Here is a 17,837-nt window from a genome sequence, read left to right on the forward strand (position 1 = left end):
TGCTTCTTCACTTTACATCATTTTGACCTAAAAAAATTTCATGGAATACTCTTGTCAGATGGCAGGGGGAACCTGTAACAGAGTGATCTAAGAAAAGAAGGGAGACAACAGGAGAAAAAGTCATGTCTTAAAATGGAAAACTAAAATTCATCTTTCTGATCTTCTTCCTCAGAATATGGATGCTGAAAGCATGGACTCGGAAAATACAGAAACTGAAAATATGGAAACTGAAAATACTGAACCTGAAAACATGGAAATTGAAACTGTTTCTTCAGTTGCTGCACTACAAGCCCTTTCTAAGCTGCTTTATCCTGAAGAAGAGGATTTTGAGTTCGGACAGGTGGTCATATCCTTACAAATGAATTGTTCTGTTCACATAAGTTGTGAAACTGTACTTGAACAACTTGTTCCAACCTTGTGGTGGGAGCAGGGTTGTGTCATCTGATACACTCACAGGAGGTTGCAGGACTGATTATGCATGAGAGCATAACCTCTAGTACATTTCTAGCAAACATAATTATATTTTTTCTAAACTACCTGAGCAGTGAATAGGAAAATAGTTCTGTAACTATGGTAGCAATAGCCACATTTCAAAATGTTTGTCATTTATATTTATGACTAAAGAATGCTTGACAACCATTTCAAAGAGCGGTATCTAGGATTTTTAAGCATAGCTATAAAACAAATTACTCCAATTAGACAGTATTAATTAGACCCCCAAAATTCAGTTCCCTTAATTGTTTTTATTTGTCGACATATGAAAGCAGAACAGAAAATATTTTGAGCCAAATAATGGGACAAATTAGCTTCAACCTACTAAAATTGCTTCTGGGTACATGCTCAGATAGAACATGGTGGAATCTAATTAGTTGACTAGCATTTGGGGTCAGGATCAGTAATTCAGGGAGGCTTGCAACAGCAAGATGGCTTTCATTTTGGATGGGAGAGTTCCCCATCCACTCAATGTCACTGCCAGTAATCCCAGAATAATCAAAATCCTTTGACGTAACCCCCTGTTCTTCATTCTCCTACACCTTAGATATAAGTGAATCCTGGCTATCAAACTGCCTATGTGGAAGCAAACTAAATGTGGGAAAGAGTTATGATATAGCAAAATATATAGCTTTGATTTTAATATTTTTTGTTATTACAATATTTTTTTGTTATTTACCACCAACATACCTGTCAGTCGATCCTCCCATTTTGACTAGTATAACTTCAGTCAGGAGCAAACTCAGATGGACATTGCATTGAGTTTCCACCTGCCCTTACTCCCACCTCCTGGAAGAGTTTCAATGGAACAGGACAGAATCAAATCATACAATGGAAATAAAATTTGTAGGAAGGGAAATTGAGTCAGCTTTGAGCCAGGATCAAGAGCTAACAAATTTGAATGAGGTAAAATTACTAGTAGAGGCCAAGCAAATAAAGAAAAAAAAATAAGTACATTAATAGGAACATTAAATACTAAATACAACAAATACCACACCAGAAAAATGTCAGAAGTGTTGTGTCAGTGAATTTGGGAAGGAAAGTTCATTTTTGCTACCTTTAGCTGAATTAGAATGATAATTTTCAGGAGGTGACATCCTGGGAAAAGTACGGTATTTGAGAACTAGTGATCTTGAAAAAGAGAAGCGGAAGCTGTAACTGGAGCAGAGTCAAAGATAAGAATTTACCCGGTTACAAACCCTTTTCCTTTTGATGTTTGTCAATGGAGATATTTATTTGCATCTAAAGGTGTTTCTAGGATAAAAATGAGTACTTCTGAGAACAGAGAGCCTAGGATCATTTTACCAAATTGTACAATTTATAGAGGAAAATTGCTATAATAATGTATGAGTCTGTATATCTGGGTGGTTATAAGCAATTTTGAGATAATTGGTCATTCAGACACCACAGTACAGATATCATTAAAGGATATAGAATTGGAGTATCAGAACAGTGGGAGAATAATTAATGTTACTAATGAACTATTAAATTTTCCAGGAGAGAAAAAGCTCATTTTTAGCATGTATTAATCTTAGCAACTATGGAATGATTACAAAGAATGATGTGTTTTTGAACATATACTTTTTAAAAACAATATTGAAAACGGTTGCATACACATTGGTTCACTTATGCAGTCCCCAGTGTGAATTGTTAAGAATCTGCAAGATTAGGGCCCTCCCTGGTGGCGCAACCGGTTAGGACACAACACTGCAAGCTGGCTGCAGCCGCTTCAGTGTGAGTTCTATCGCCTCGGAGGTGACCCACATGGCACGGCAGACCTTTCCTGGCCTGCCCGCTGCTCCCCTCAGCAGTGTGCTTCATCCAACTGCCTGATCTGCACCCCACTGACTCTGGTGAAACCTCTCACCACCCCTGCACCTCTGGCCTGTACCCCAGTTCTGTATGAATAAATAAATAAAGGGGTCATACAGAACTGGGGTACAGGCCAAAGGTACGGAGGGTGATAAGATTCACCAGAGACAGAGCGGGGAGCAGAACAGGAAAATTGACTAAGTACACTGCTGAGGGGAGCAGCGGGCGGGTCAGGAGAGGTCTGCTGCGCCATGTGGTCACCTCCCGGGTAGCCTGGGATCAAACTCATGCGGAAGTGGCTTAAGCTTCTCAGTGCAGTGCTTTAACCCGCTGCGCCACCAGGGAGGGCCCAATAAATAAATCTTTAAAAAAAAAAAAACCTGCAAGATTAGGAAGAGAGTGTGCCTGTGTTTTTTAAATTCTTTTTTAAAAAAGATTTATTTATTTGTGCATACAGACTACGGTACAGGCGTGATGAGAGGATTCACCAGAGACAGAGGTGGGGAGCAGAACAGGCTGATAGCCAAACTCATGCAGAGGTCGTTTTAGTTTCCTACTGCTGTGCTTTAACCCGCTGTGCCACCAGGGAGGGCCTTGTTTTTTAAATTCTTAAAGGGATGTTAAGAGCAGTGAGAAATAAAGTTTACCACTCATCGCAGACAATGCAACAGGATGTTCTAACTCTTTTACATATTGCAAAGTGGCATTAATTACAATGATAAATTGTTTAGGTAATTGAATGTGGATTCATGGTACAGGCTCAAATGACATTGGTATAGAAAACAATTACCAGATGGTTTTTAGTGTTTTTATTGTTCCGATCCATCTTTTCACTTGAAATTTTTATTTTCAATCATTTGTTTTCATTAAGTTAATAAACTGAAACTTCCCTCTGTTCTGATATACTGATCAAGTAGTTATTGTGCCTGGAGAATATACCTTTTTGGTCAGGAATTTTCAAGGTTTTATTTCTACAGGTTTAAATTTTCCATGGAAAGAGGTATCTGACAAAACAGGAGGCTCATGGGTTCTGAGAATTGCTTTACCCTGATTAACTATTAGTAGTCTGCTGATTAATAATTTAAGAAAAGCACACATGTTTATAAGGACCTTACTGATTAAAAAATGCTGCAACACTCAGACATAGCAGTTTTGAAAACCCTTTGGTAAGGAATCGTCATTGTCTTAGAAACAGTTAAGAAAAGTTTCGCATCATAAAGATACAGGTGGTCTTTTCCACCAGCTTTCAAGGACAGACATTATTCTTCTTGCCCAAACAGGACACCATAACGTTTGTACAAGGTCAGGGAGCTGAGAAAGGAAGAGGTGGCAGCCGAGTTTGCCGAGATTCAAGGAGATAAGAATTTTTTTAAAATTTCAAACAGTAGAGTGAGTTGGAGCTGTAGAGTCTGATACAAACAAGAACTATTGGTAAAAATTGGGATATTTCTTGAGATATTAAAGAACCCCTGAGAGTGCTTGCCACTATACTGAACTACATGTAATATGTGTTATACCTAGTTGAAAAAAGACTATTCTTGTACAGGTGAGACAGTGGCAGTCCTCTCTGGGTTATAAGTAATTTTGACTGTGCGGGAGATGGTACAATAAACTCATATATGCATGTATGCTGAATACATCAGCATGTTTTTGACACCATTAATTTTGGATTGTTGATTAAATCCATTAGATCAGTGCCATGAGGTGGTAGGATAGAGACATTTTATATGCAATGGAAAGAAGTAAAAGCTGTTATCAAGACTTTTGAATGAATCATTTGATGCCTAAATACATACTCACCATGTAGTGCTTTCTTTTTATTTCTCTAAAACTTCCCCATACTTCTTCTCCCATCTATCACTAGACATTGCCAAAATGCAAAGATGTCGATAATCTTAGGCTAACACTTGGTTTTAACCTTCAAGGAGATGAATATGGCTCCTTCCCCCAATGACACATGATTCACTGGGCTGGAATTGGGGATTTACTCTGATCAGAGATTAATTCTGCCATCATGTCTATTAAACAAAATAGTATTTTATAAGTACAAGGAAAATAATATTTTGTGTCTGTTCTATTGTATAACCTGATGAGCAAGTAAACTAGAAAGTCCTGTGAGTTTTTAGGTGGGAAGCTTATCAAACTGAAAATAAAATTGACCATATAAGTCATACAAATAGTTATTACAGAATGTTGAGCTATTTTTCTTGTCATCCAGCCAAATTCTTCATCTGCCATTGGAGCAATGGGTCCTGGGAATATTGGGCCACCAAAAACTGAAGTGCTCAAAGGTAAGTTATTTAATAAAATATAGAGATAAATACAATCAATAGGTTTTCTTTGGAAACAAAGCCCTAGGCAGAGTAGAACTAAGACTAGCACTTGTTTAAGCTGATCTTAATTGTGGTAATGATGGACAATCATTTACATACAAAGATGTTGTTTTTACTTTACTGTTGTAGGTAAGTTGTCTTTCTAGTAATAGAAATTAATTTGCCTTGAATTCCTCACATTTGGGGGTATGTTTCCTGAGATAGAAGACCAAGAAAGTTATATGTGGTTAGATAACTTTTTATTATTTAGGGTCTAGTTACCAGGATGCTTAGCTCTTTTACCTTCTGCCCTGCTCCATTCTGGCAATTTCATAGAATTTATTCAATAAATATTTAATGAGAGCCTATTATGTACTAGGCAATATAATCGTCTCTGAGACTATGAGGGAGATCAAAATAGAAAGGGCCCTTGCCCCCATTAAACTAATAAAACAAATAATTACACAAGTTAATCTTAGTTGAAATTCTTATGGGGTGACTTATCAAGTCATGGGTCCAATAAACTAGGATAAATAATTTTGGATGTTTTCCCAGCATTTTGGCCTATACATTTTCACAAAGTTGGACATTTTACACATCTTTAAAAATATAAAAATATAAAAGGCTCTAATTCTGTTAGTTACGATCACAGTTACCAAAGAGTAGGCAGGGAAAGGAAATGAAGTAAGTTCCTTCATCAATTTAGCTAACTGTAAAAGATTTTATCTGGAAAAATGTTTAAAATAGTGACTAAAATGAGATCCAAGGGGGTGATTTTATAATCTCAGTTATAATTGCTCTATATACACATGAGTCTATTTGCCTTGTTCAAAAGATATTCCCTCCATGGAAGTCTGTTTCAAATTTGGATATATTTCTGTGCTGACTATATTTCTAATAATGTTGGCCTAATAATCTCTTAATTCTGAGAATAGTGAGTCATATGTAAAATGTTATATACAAATGTGTACTTAGGATTTCCAAACACATGCTGGATAGAAGCCGATAATTTCAAAAGAATTGGTAGAATTGAAAATCTGACAATTAAGTGCATTTCTGGGGATGCTTAAATGGACTTTAAAAAAGTGGGTCTCTTTTTACTTCCCTAATAGCTGGAACAAATATAAACTGGGTTTTTGAATGTCTGGTTACTTTTAAGGATGCCATGGAAAAACCTGAGCACAGACTTGGGTTCTAAATAAAGGATAAGTGATAGAGATTTTCTTTAAAGCTCATGTCTACACTGGAAATTATTGGATTAAGAACATGATCATAGTATCAGCTTTCAGTTTCTGTAATCAATAGTATTTTTAAAGAATTATCTCATGTATGAAATTATCTCATGTATGAAAAAATCTCAAAGTGCTTTTATACAATAAAACACAATGTAAGATAAGACACTTCTATCTGAATCAGATTGATTGCTTAATTTACTCTTTTTTATAAAAATATTTCACATATGATCTTACACGTTTTTGGGAAATATATAGTTGTTCTGCACATATATATTAGTATAGTATAATTGTCTATATAATAGATGATTTAACATCAAATATGTATACATTATGTCACCATACATGCACACACAGAAACATAGATGTGTGTGTGTGTGTATATATATATATATATATGTATATAAAGAAAAGATGTACATCAGAATGCTAACATTATGTCCAAGCAATTGGATTATAGATTATTTCTTTTCTTTCTTTTTTTTTGCTTCTCTTTTCCAAATTTTCTACAAATTATTAATATTATTCAAATTATATTATTATTAATTATAATATCATTAATATAATTATAGTATAATCAATATGATTATAATATAATTGATATAATTCAAATTATATTAATTATAATATTGATACAAATTATTAATATTATTAATATAATTAATATAATTCTATATTGTTTTGGTTGTATAGTGATTAAAAAATTTAAATCAGTTGTTAGCTTTATTAGACCAAAAATAGTAGTGATTACAAATAGAAAATATTCTACTTCAGCAATGCCCAAATTGAGGAGAATAAAAGAGCAGGAGCAATTTTGAGGGAGAAAACAGGCACCAGCTTCAGCTTTATCTTCCCTTTCTTCACAGTCATCCCGCAAACAAGTGATGAAAATAGAGAGAACATCTGGAATGCCAATGAGGTTCCAGAAGGAGCAGAGCATGATGACATGTGGGATGCTAGAGAAATACCAGAGTAAGTCAAATGAAGCCAGGAATGTGTTTAGGGGTTTAAGTTAGATGTCTCTTCTGATACCATTCTCTTTTTGACAAGATTCATAAAGTAACTTCTATCTCACAAAAGATAAAAATACAGTGACACACAGAAGGCATAGGTAATTGATGATTTTTTTTCATTCTAGAGCTAAAAGAAATAATAAAGCAAAACATCTTCCCTTCAGTTATCATCTTACAAAAAGTGAAAAATACAGTCATTTCCATTATAAATTTATATTTAATGTCAGTTGTATAATGTGAAACTAACAATGGATAAAAAACAGCCCATTCAACTATAAGCATTCATAAAAAGTAAATTATTATATCATGTTTATGTATTATATCATGTTTCTGCTTTTAATAACTTAATAGTCCACAAAGATTTTCTCCTTCCAATTATCAGGCTTTACTTGGGAGCTAATTTATTAATCCTTTTAGGATTATGTTTAGTACATTTTGCAAGCAGGGATGAAGCTTCACATTGTAACCTTTTCAACAAGAACTGTAAATATGAAATTTAGAATTGTCATCATAAAAAGCCTTTCTGATAAATCATTCATACTTTTAAGGTATTTACAGTATGCTTGCAAATATAATTGAAATTAAGGTTTAAATACACTGAACTTTGAATAATTTGTATTTAGAAATAAAATCTTGATTGAATAGCTTGAAAAACAAAGGCCATATTACTAAATTATATTTTATAAATCCTTAAACCCTTCTATGGCAAGTGATCTGACAACTTTTCTGACTATAAAACTGTGTCCAATTTTTTATTATTTTAAAAAAGCTTATGTTTCTATCTCCTACGTCAGTTCTGAATATAGAAGCAGTGGGAGACTACAGATAATTACCTGAAAAAAGTATCCAGCTTTAAAATAAACAATGCCAAAAACTCATAAACCTCATTAAAAAAAGTTAAAGGGGATTTGAAAAACAATTTTGGGGACATCTTAAGAATGAAGAGAGTAAATCTCAGGCTGCGTGTATGTAGTAGCCACATATCCATATGAAAGGTCACAACTCTGTGAGTCATTTGAAATCTTGCCTAATGAATGCCAAACATGCACACGTGGCAAGCTCCAAATCTGAGTAAAATTTCACTTTTCATCCTGATGTTTTTGATGTTCTGTACAAAGACCTCCCTGAAAGCTTTAAATGAGTAATAGCTCTAGTCAGGATATGGAGAAAATTGCTTGATAAGATTTTTTTTTAATCTTTATTTTCTATCTTAGGCCAATACACTTCAAAATGTTCCAGTGGGTAAAGAGGAAAATGGGTAAAGATTGTGAACAGGCAGTCACAAAAGCAGAATCACAAGTGGCCAAATAAAAAGTAATAAGGGCCTAAGCCAAGTCATTGACCTTGAGGGAAAGTATGAGGGTCTTTATTTGAGAGATTTTGAAGGAAGATTTAGCATTTGATTAGATATAATGGATGAGAGGGAAACGTCAAAGATGATGCTGAGTTTATGAGCTTGGATGACTGGGTATGTGGAAGAGAGGTGGAAGGGAAATGGTGAATCTGGTTTGGGGAATGTGGAGTATGCCTTTGGCATATCCCAGGCACTTGGAAAATTGCATCTGGAGAAGAGGATGGCAGTGAAACCAGAGCAAATCAATTTGGGAGTCGCAAGCATATGGATGGGCAGTCTTTCTGCTGTATTTTAAACTGGTTTTACCTTTTAAATACCTGGAAGAAAAAAAATGCCCCATATCAGATAGTTAGTTATTGTTAGTCCCCTTTAAATGTCTGTTTTCTTTCTTGGGCACTGTTTGCAAATGGTCGATGGAGTACTCTAGTCTTTCTATCTAAAGATTTACCATTTCTTTGCTAGGGTAGAGTTAAATAGAGAATATTGTCTGTACTTGTTTATTTCATTCCACCTAAAGAGATAGGGTGTGTTATATAACTGGGTGTATCTATAAGGCAGTTCAGCCCTAAGGCCCCAGATTTGGAGGCACAGAAAGATTTGTGAATTGCTGTGTATGAAGTGAAGTACTAGAAAAATCTTTCAGTGAGCTAAGAATTCTATAGGACTAGATTCTAAACACAATCATGTAGCTGTGCTAACTACAATACCAGTGTTTCTATTGTAAGTCTTAGAACTAAAAAAATGGAAGCATAGTGATCATTCAGTTCAAATTCATCCCCCCCATAATTGTACAAACGTAGAAGCCAAGATTCCGTGAGTGTGATTTGACCAAGGTCACACAGTGAAATTACAGAAACAGTTCTAAACCTGAATTTTCTAACTCTGTGACTTAAACTTAACAGAAGAGTGTTTCTAGCCATCAAACCCTGGGTCATTGGCCCCGTGTTTTTCAGGAGAGGATCTTCCTTTTCACTTTCTATTGCAACTTATTACAATCTTACTAGAAGTTCCTGCCATCTATTTTATTTGTACAGCTCTAAAACAGTTTTACTTCAGGAAAGGAGCATATATAATATAAATCCTGCTTTATAAAGTTAGGTATTTTTGTCTGAATTTCTAGACTACTACTTCTTTACATTCTGTTACGTGCCTGAAAAACTGCAAGCACTTTATTTAGACCATTTACTTTTTGTAGTATCAGTAGCACCTCTTTGTGAGTTCTAGTCTTTTTGCTCTGTGGTTGGCAATTGTTCTTTCATTTGAATCTATCAATGACATTTTTTTTTCAGATATGAGATTATATTCAAACAACATGTGAGAACTGAAGATATATTCCTAGGACTAACAAGGAAGGACTCATCCACAGCATGTTGTGAAGATCTAGTGGTAAGTTTCTCCCGCTCCTCCATTTCTGTATGAGCATCATAACAAAATTATTGTATACACAACACCATAGGGAAGACTGTAAAATAATGGGTTCTGCGTTTTGGGTGCTAGGAATATTTGGATAGATAGTTTAAAATTGGAAAGTATACACAAAAGTTTATACATGTGGATAAGATTTACTAGTAAATGTGCTTTTGTCCTGAGTTGGTAGGGTAACGTATCTGAAGGGTGTGATCTTAAACCTCTGAATAATATGTTATTATAAACCAATGTTATCTCAATGCAAAATAAAAATCTTTTAAAATAGACTTACTAATAAATGTAATAGAATCACATGATGCAATATATTTGTCCTATTAAAACTGCCCAGTGTGGTTGGACTGAATTCTTTTTCATCCAATTCTGTCCCATATATGCCATCTGATTGGTCCCGAAGTTCAGATGAGTTAACAGCCCATCAGAATGAAATAGTTTCTTCCTTGAATCTATCTTATCTCTTATGATTACGTTTCTTTAAATAACTCGGCTTCTATTGAGGGATATAAAATGGGACCTTTTCTTAATTTTTGTACCTGAAATTCTGACTTCAAACTATAAAAATGTGTTTAAAATGCTACAGCATATTGGAGAACATTCTTTTTGCTAAGTCATTTCTTTATAATAGCAACGTTAATATCGATGATACTTCCTTACTTTTGTTTGTTTGAGCCTCACAATGATCTTGTTTAAAAAAAAAAAAAATCTAGACCTAACTTAGAATGGAATGCAACTCTGGTAACATATGCAGGTAGTTCTAGTGCTGGGAATTTAATTTTTCAGATCAGGGTTATGTATCTATCTTTCCCCCTCCCTCTTTTACAAAACTCTATAATATAGTGTTTTGAGGTGCCCATAGAAGGTGGTTGATATTTTTCCCTAAGTGAATGATAAATGGAATTTCTCTTTTGCATGCTTTCTCTTATTAGCCAAATTCGAAACATTCAGTTGAATCAAGTAACATAATGGGAATAGTGACTTTTAAGAACCTCTGGAGATTTTTCAAATTCTAATGAGTTAAGGTTTCAAGTGAACTTGAAGTAATGAGCTCCTAGGGTTTTACCAGTAATATTCAAATTCCTCTCTCTTAAATTGCTGTAAAATTATGTTTTTAATGCCTAGTATTGAGGATTGCTCTAAACTCTGAAGAAATTCTAGACCCTAAATAAATAAATCTGTTGTGAGCCTTTCCACTGCAAAATGCTACTAGTTTTAATAATAAAGGTATCTTGAAGAGGAAATTTTGGAAGTTAAATCACATCTCAGAATAGGAGTATTCAATATATCTAAAACTTCTAAAACAGAAGACTTTATTCCTCCCTCTATGAATTTATAATCAATTAGAAAGATAAAACTAACAAGCGAACTCATTTTAATATTCAACAAACTAAGAGTTCGCAATTTAACTAACACAAGTTTGGAGTTCTAGGTACGACATAGACACTCTCTCAGTAGCAAATCAAACATTTGTTGGTGCTACGGCACTTCACCTGTATGTTACTTTTTTTCTTTCTCTCCCATATGTTTAATCTTTAAATACTCAGCAAATACAACTACATAACAGGTACTGTCCTAATTACTAGGGAAACAGATGTAAATGGTAGTTGCCTGCAAGGAATTTACATGAACACCTAACAAGTCATAGCGGTTCAGTATGGTAAATACATATTTAGAGGCATGTACCAGGTACATGGGGATGTGAGACAGAAAGAGGTCAAGTCTGTTTGGGAGGATGAAATTTCTATAGTAGATGACATTTCATGAAGAGCATTCTAAGCAGAGATAGAAACACAGAGAATGGTATCCAGGCATGAAATAACATGATCTATTTGAGTAAGCAGTGAATATAACAAGAATAAAGAATAATTGTGGACAGTGGCATACTGATAAGCTGAGTCTGGGTCTCAAAAGACACAAAATACTTGAATTTTCTCCTGTAAGCATATTAATCATAACCTCCACCATCATTGTTTCACCCCTCTAGTAAGACTGAGTAAAGACTCTATTGACCCAACCTCAAGTGTTGCTTGCTCAAGTTTATAAGCTTATTTTAAAATGAACAATAATGTAAAATATAAATAAATAAATTATAAGCTTATCATTCAAGTATATTTAGGGCATTTCCTCAAATTTAAGACATCATCAAATTGTGTGTTATTTATTGAAAAACAAAGGAAAATAGCCTATTAAATGTATACATTGATTGCATGATGCACCCTAATATCAGAACCATTAAAGGGAGAAGCTGCATTTTAGAATTGGTGTAAAACTTTGTTTAGGTCCTGGACTTGGCCTGTTTGTAACAATCCAACCCAGACACTTTACAAATTCCTCTGCTTAAACTGAGGAAATCAACAGGAGTACAATCTGTTTAGGTAAAAGGAGTGATTTGGGGTTTAAAAGTTCACAAGTATCACAAGTTCCAAAGTTACCCTCCTTAGATTCCAAATAAGAAATCAAGATTTATGAGTCCTACTACAGCACTGTCCTAAATAAAATTCTGAGTTAAGAATATTTATGTCTTTGGCAAATCTTCCATTCTTTCCTTCTAATCCCCACCACACAAAGAGTTCCATTATCTAAATTCTGTTCTTAACTCTGTGTTGCTTTAGTCCTGAGTTTGTAGTTATCAAGCTTCCTTACCTTAACCTCTATCTAGACATTATATTTTTAAATAAAAACGATATATCTTTAAGGCATACAACATGATTTGATATACCTGTATGTGTGAAATGATTCCTATACTCCAGCATTTCCTCACATCGTTACCATTTTTGTGTGTGTGTGAGTGTGTGTGGTAAGAGCACCTGAAATCTACCCACTTAGGAAGTCCCAGTATACAGTGGAGTCTTATTAACTATAGTTGTTATGTTAAACATTAATTTTAGAGCTAGAGTTAGGCCAGTGGTCTGTAGGTCTCTTTTGTTTTATTTGGGCTCGTACTGCCAGCTCGTTTCTTCAAACAAAATTCCATGAGATAGTCGAACATATAAAACACATGAAAGAACCACTACCTTGGTGAAAAGTATACTATCATCCATGAGACATCTCCTCGGGGAAAAATTAAGGTTCCTTGGAACACAGTTTGAAAGGTACTGATCTAGCCTTTCATCCTTGTATTACAGTTCAGAAAATAAGGTCAAGCTTACAAGGTATGAAATAGTCATATAAATTAATGGAAGAATAATGAGACAGCTTGAAGGTTTTTTCTCCCTAGGTGACAGTTATATGCTCTTAAAGCCTCCTGAATAAAATGTCCTGTGTTATTTTATTTTACTACATTTTCTTTTCCCTTTCATCCTCTATACTCTCTATCCCTCCCACAAGGTTCCCACTATAATGGATTTGATATATATCCTGGACTATGGATCCTTGAATACATATTTATCATTGTTTGCCAGATTTTTTAATTTAACAAACACTTACTGTGCAGTTCTTATAGACCAGATACTTGATATACAGAGACAACAAAATAGATAATTGTCTCCTCTCAAGGAGTTTATTATCAGCAGATCAAGCAACCCATAACCACAGTGCAAACTTTCATAGATCCATCCTATAAGGAAACTATGAGCCCAAATGGATATAGTTCATTACTTACAGACATAAGCGAGATCAGCATGGACCAGCTCCTGGTGTCCCTTTGTCCACAAGACAATATCAAATTAGAGGGGCCAGATGAGTGAGTGCTGGGAAACTATGTTGCTGAATAGCCAGCTGCAGCGAAGCTATTCTGTAACCTGCATCCGAACCCAAGGAGAGGATGGTGGAAACTCCTGTGCCTTACTGGAAACAAGGAGAAAGATGAGAAACTGCCTGGTGATACCCTCCCACCAGATAGGGAGCCTCTCATAAGGGTGAAAAACAGATAAGAAGCAGATTTGACGCATCTCCTCACAAGACTATCTTTCTGTGTTCTGGGAGGATCACAGGATGTTCTGCCAAGACTTGGGGGCAGACAGCAGTTCAGCCTTGCCTACGTGGCCTGTGAGGATAGTGCAAGGTTGCTGGCATGCTATAAATGGAGCCAGTTCCCTACTTTTATAGGCTACGAATAAAAGTTTTTTTGTCCTGATTGTTTTCACTTAACATAAAATAATGATAATAGCAAGCAATGTATATAACCTTACTACATGCCAGGCATTTCTCCAAGAACTTTGCAGATAGTAACTCATTAACCCCCAAACCGACCTTGTAAAATAAGTGCCGTTATCCTTATTTTTCAAATGAGGTTACTGAAGCACAAAGAAGTTAAAGTAACTTGCTTAAGGTCACACATTTAGAATCTGGCAAAACTATAATTGAACTGAGGCATTTTGTATATAATGGAGTTTGTGCAAAGGAATATGGATGCAAAAAAAAAAAAAAAACCGGGATGTTCAAAGAAATTTCACAGTACAGGTGACATTTGACCTGTATATTTGAAAAACAAAATAGTTTGCCAGGGGTGGTAAAGCTGTTTAAGCAGAGTAAACAGCAGTAGTGAAAGCATAGTGGTATGAATGTATAATATGTGTTTTCAGAACCAATGGTGGTATTCTTGGAGCTCCACAATGCACTGGTATGTAGCAATAAAAGATGAAATAGGCATATTTGAGCTAATTGTGAAAGGCCTTGAAAGCCATAGCATTTGCTATGAACAGAATTGTGTCCCTTCCCAAAATTCTAAATTATGTAGAAACCCTTCCCCTCAAAGTGATAGTATTTGGAGACTGGGCCTTTGGGAGGTAATTAGGTTTAGACGAGGTCCCATGAGCACGGCCTTTATGATGATAATAATGCCCTTATAAGAAGAGATACCAGAGTTTGCTCTGCTTGCTCACTCCGCCATCTGAAATGTACAGAGAGAGGGCAGATGTTTACAAGTCAGGAAGAGAACTCCACCAGAAACTTAGCATACTGGCTTGTGCGGTGTACTCAGACTTCCAGCCTATAGTACTTTGCTATGGCAGCCCAAGCAAACTAAGACACCATGACACTTGAACTTTATTTTAAAGGCATTAAAGTTACTAGTCACTTTAAAGTAAATGCGTTAAATAATTAGGTGTGTATTTCAGAACAACCCTAGTGGCGGATTACAATGGAAGCTTTTTGGAGATTGTGGTAGGAAAGGAGTGAGTATGGGAGAATGGTGATTGGAAAACTGATTGATAAATATTTACATTAGTTCAAATAGAGAAGTAAAAGCCTAGACAGTGGCCATGGAAATAGAGAAAAGAATAGTTTCAGTAGACATTTTGGAGGTAGTACTGACAGGATTTGGAAAGTAGTCAAATGGTATATATTAGGGAGAAACAGGTGTCAGAGTCCTAATTTGGGTGACTATGTACATGGTAATGGCATTTAATCAAGATATGGGAATGTAAAGTGATTTGTTTCTGAATGGTATACTTAGAAATATTTTTATTTCTTTTTGTCAGATTTCCTATTTTTTATAATTGCAATATTACTTTTGGGATGACTGTAAAAAAGGTTGGTTTTGTTTGTGTTGTGGGGATTGGATATGGAATGCAAAAGAAAGAAAACAACATTTAGGAAAAATACTAAGTTTTCTGTTACATTAAGTTTGAGTTGCCTGTTGGAAATCTCACCAAAAGTGTTCAGTTGGCTACTGGAAATGCAAATCTTTGTGGAACTCAAAAACATGAATTAGAGATGTTGATTTTCAGAGTTTGTATTTGCTCTCTGAAGGAGTTAGAATATACTAGAGTGGAGTGCTGGCTTATTTTACATCAGACTTGGAATGAAATAGAACTGACTTTAGGAACCATATGTATGTTTGGAGAGGGAGAGCTATGGAGAGGAATTCTAGGAAAATTGCAGAAGTAGGACTACTGGGGGCAAAGTAAGTGGCCTTTGGGCCCTTGGGATGACACCATTTGACCAGACTGTAAGGGCATCAGAGTGTTCATACAGAGACATTGTAAATTCTCACTGCAGTTCCAGACTGGGTATTGAAAGCAAGGGGAATTGGATCAATGATGACGTTGGGATTGTGACATAGCTTTACACATACAATATTAGGTAGAAACAAAAAGCTGTCATAGAAACAAAATGGGAAAAGAAGACAATCTGCCTACACCTGAGAAGAAGACCGATTGCTGCACCTGATCCCTCTACTTCAGGGAGGGGGGAAAGGAGCTCTAGATACTGATGATATGTAGGGCTATACCCTAGTTTCTCCTATAAGACTATTTGTGACAGGGAGAGGGATGGCAGTGGGGAATTAGGTCAGTAGATTTCCATCTTGTTGCACAGCAGACTATTTCTAAAATGCAAAAATGATTGGGGCTAGGGCTATTGACATTTTGCCATATAGACCAATGTTTGTCTAGGAGAAGGAGAAATGAGCCTGCAGCTATCTTGATATACTTTTTTTGAGCTGCAATGGATACATGATATTTGAGAGCTCCTACTTTAATGCATCTATATTGATAAGGGTACATTGTGATATGACCTACACAACAAGCCATTAAATCTAGATTTTTTTATATCATCACTATTCCTCACTGGGGTGTAGGCCTTACTGCATCTGTAGATCTCAACTGAGGAAGGGTGAGAGTCAGGAATGAGCTAGGAGTCAGTCACCATCTGACAGGCAGAAACTGGAGTGACATGTTTACCACGCGTATTCATCTCAGAGAGGAATCAATCATTCTGAGTTAAGTGTCTTACCATACTTTGAGAATTCATTTATTTCTTAAAATGGTCTGCTTCTATAATACATTAATGTCTTTCTTAAGGTTAAATTAATCATATTTGTTTACTTACAGTGAATAAAAAGACTTGGCTACCTGATAGTGGAAGGGATTCCCTTTTCTATTTTTTTTTTTTGTTTTAAAATGTGATCTTATTTTTAAAAATATTTATTTATGCATACAAGAACTGAGGTGTAGGCCAGACAGAGGTGTGGGGAGAAAAAGACTGGGGAACAGAACAGGTGGATTGACTGAAATACACTGCTGAGTAGAGCAGCGAGTGAGATTGGCACACAGATGTCTGCTGCGCCATGTGTGTCAGCATACTGGCTGGGGATCGAACTCATGCTGCAGTGGCTGCTGATAGCTAGAGACCTAAGCCTTTGCATCATTAGAGAGCCACTCCCACCCCCTGCTTTTCCATTTTAAATTCTAGAATATGGACTCCTTTTTTGTTGTGTTATGTTAGATTATGTTATCTCTTGGTTGTTTATATATAAGACTGTGTAGCATAGAAGAAGATTTTAAGCTATAATGTAATTCTTTATTACCCACCCCAGGCACCACAGTAAGCCTTTAATTAAATTACTAATAGTTCTTTCAGCAATATACATACATTTATAGTTAATATAATATTCTTTATAATGATGGTAGTGGGATGAATACCTCCTTAAAAGATAATTTAACTCTATAGACTTAATGTTTCTGATCTATGAAATGTGTATATATATACACAATTTTAAATAACATCACAATTAGTAGAATTGAAAATAAAAAAATCCCTCATAATGAGAGAGATACATAGAGATAGAGTCGGGTGTGGAGTTTGAGATGGGGTTAGGACAAGGATGAATTAAGGGTGAAATAGATCTCATATAAATCACTTGGTAATCAAAATAAATTATTTTATATTTTGATGATGGCATCTTGGGGAGATTTCATCAAAATATATAAAACACATTATCTCGAATGCTTGCAATGAATCTGGCAAAATTTTCTGAATCCATGCAAGTAGATTCACAGATTGACCATAGAAAATACCAACATTTAAGAGTTGGATAAAGAAAGAGGAACTGAAAAAGAATATTTAGAGATAGGAGAAAACCATAATATAAATAGCATCTACTTCTATAAAGAATTAAAGTTGGGTTAAGACAGAGAAGGCACTTTTACAATGGTCAGTTAAGAAGTCTTTGGTGACTGTTGGAGGGGAACAACTTCAATGCCTGGCAGGAATCTATACCTGGATAGAAGCAGCCAGGAAACAAGAGAAGCCAGGAACCTTGGATTGTTTCTTGGGGAAGTTTAGCAGTGAAGGGAGGAGTGGGAGGTGATGGTTGTTGAGGAGGAGGAGGAGGCAGGATTTAGGGGTTGGGGTGGGGATGAAGCATGGGGGTGGGGATAAGGAAGATTTCATAATGGTTTTCAATTGATTAAAAGGATCCATTCATTTAAGTCATGTGACCAAAATACAAATATCACTGCCCTCCTGGAGCACACCT

General features: G+C 35.5%; 1 protein-coding gene across 1 annotated transcript in view; it reads left to right on the plus strand.

The window, feature by feature from the left end:
* PIH1D3 (PIH1 domain containing 3) overlaps positions 1-17,837 on the plus strand; it is a 34,184-nt gene that overhangs the window by 6,669 nt on the left and 9,678 nt on the right. The window contains exons 2-5 of the mRNA XM_004685681.2: positions 173-340; positions 4,523-4,595; positions 6,715-6,820; positions 9,505-9,601. Coding sequence (XP_004685738.2) covers positions 173-340; positions 4,523-4,595; positions 6,715-6,820; positions 9,505-9,601 — 444 coding nt within the window. The remainder of the gene's footprint in view (positions 1-172; positions 341-4,522; positions 4,596-6,714; positions 6,821-9,504; positions 9,602-17,837) is intronic.

The sequence above is a fragment of the Condylura cristata genome, unplaced genomic scaffold, assembly GCF_000260355.1.
Source record: "Condylura cristata isolate star-nosed mole 26May11 unplaced genomic scaffold, ConCri1.0 scaffold00019, whole genome shotgun sequence".
In the NCBI taxonomy this organism is placed as follows: domain Eukaryota; kingdom Metazoa; phylum Chordata; class Mammalia; order Eulipotyphla; family Talpidae; genus Condylura; species Condylura cristata.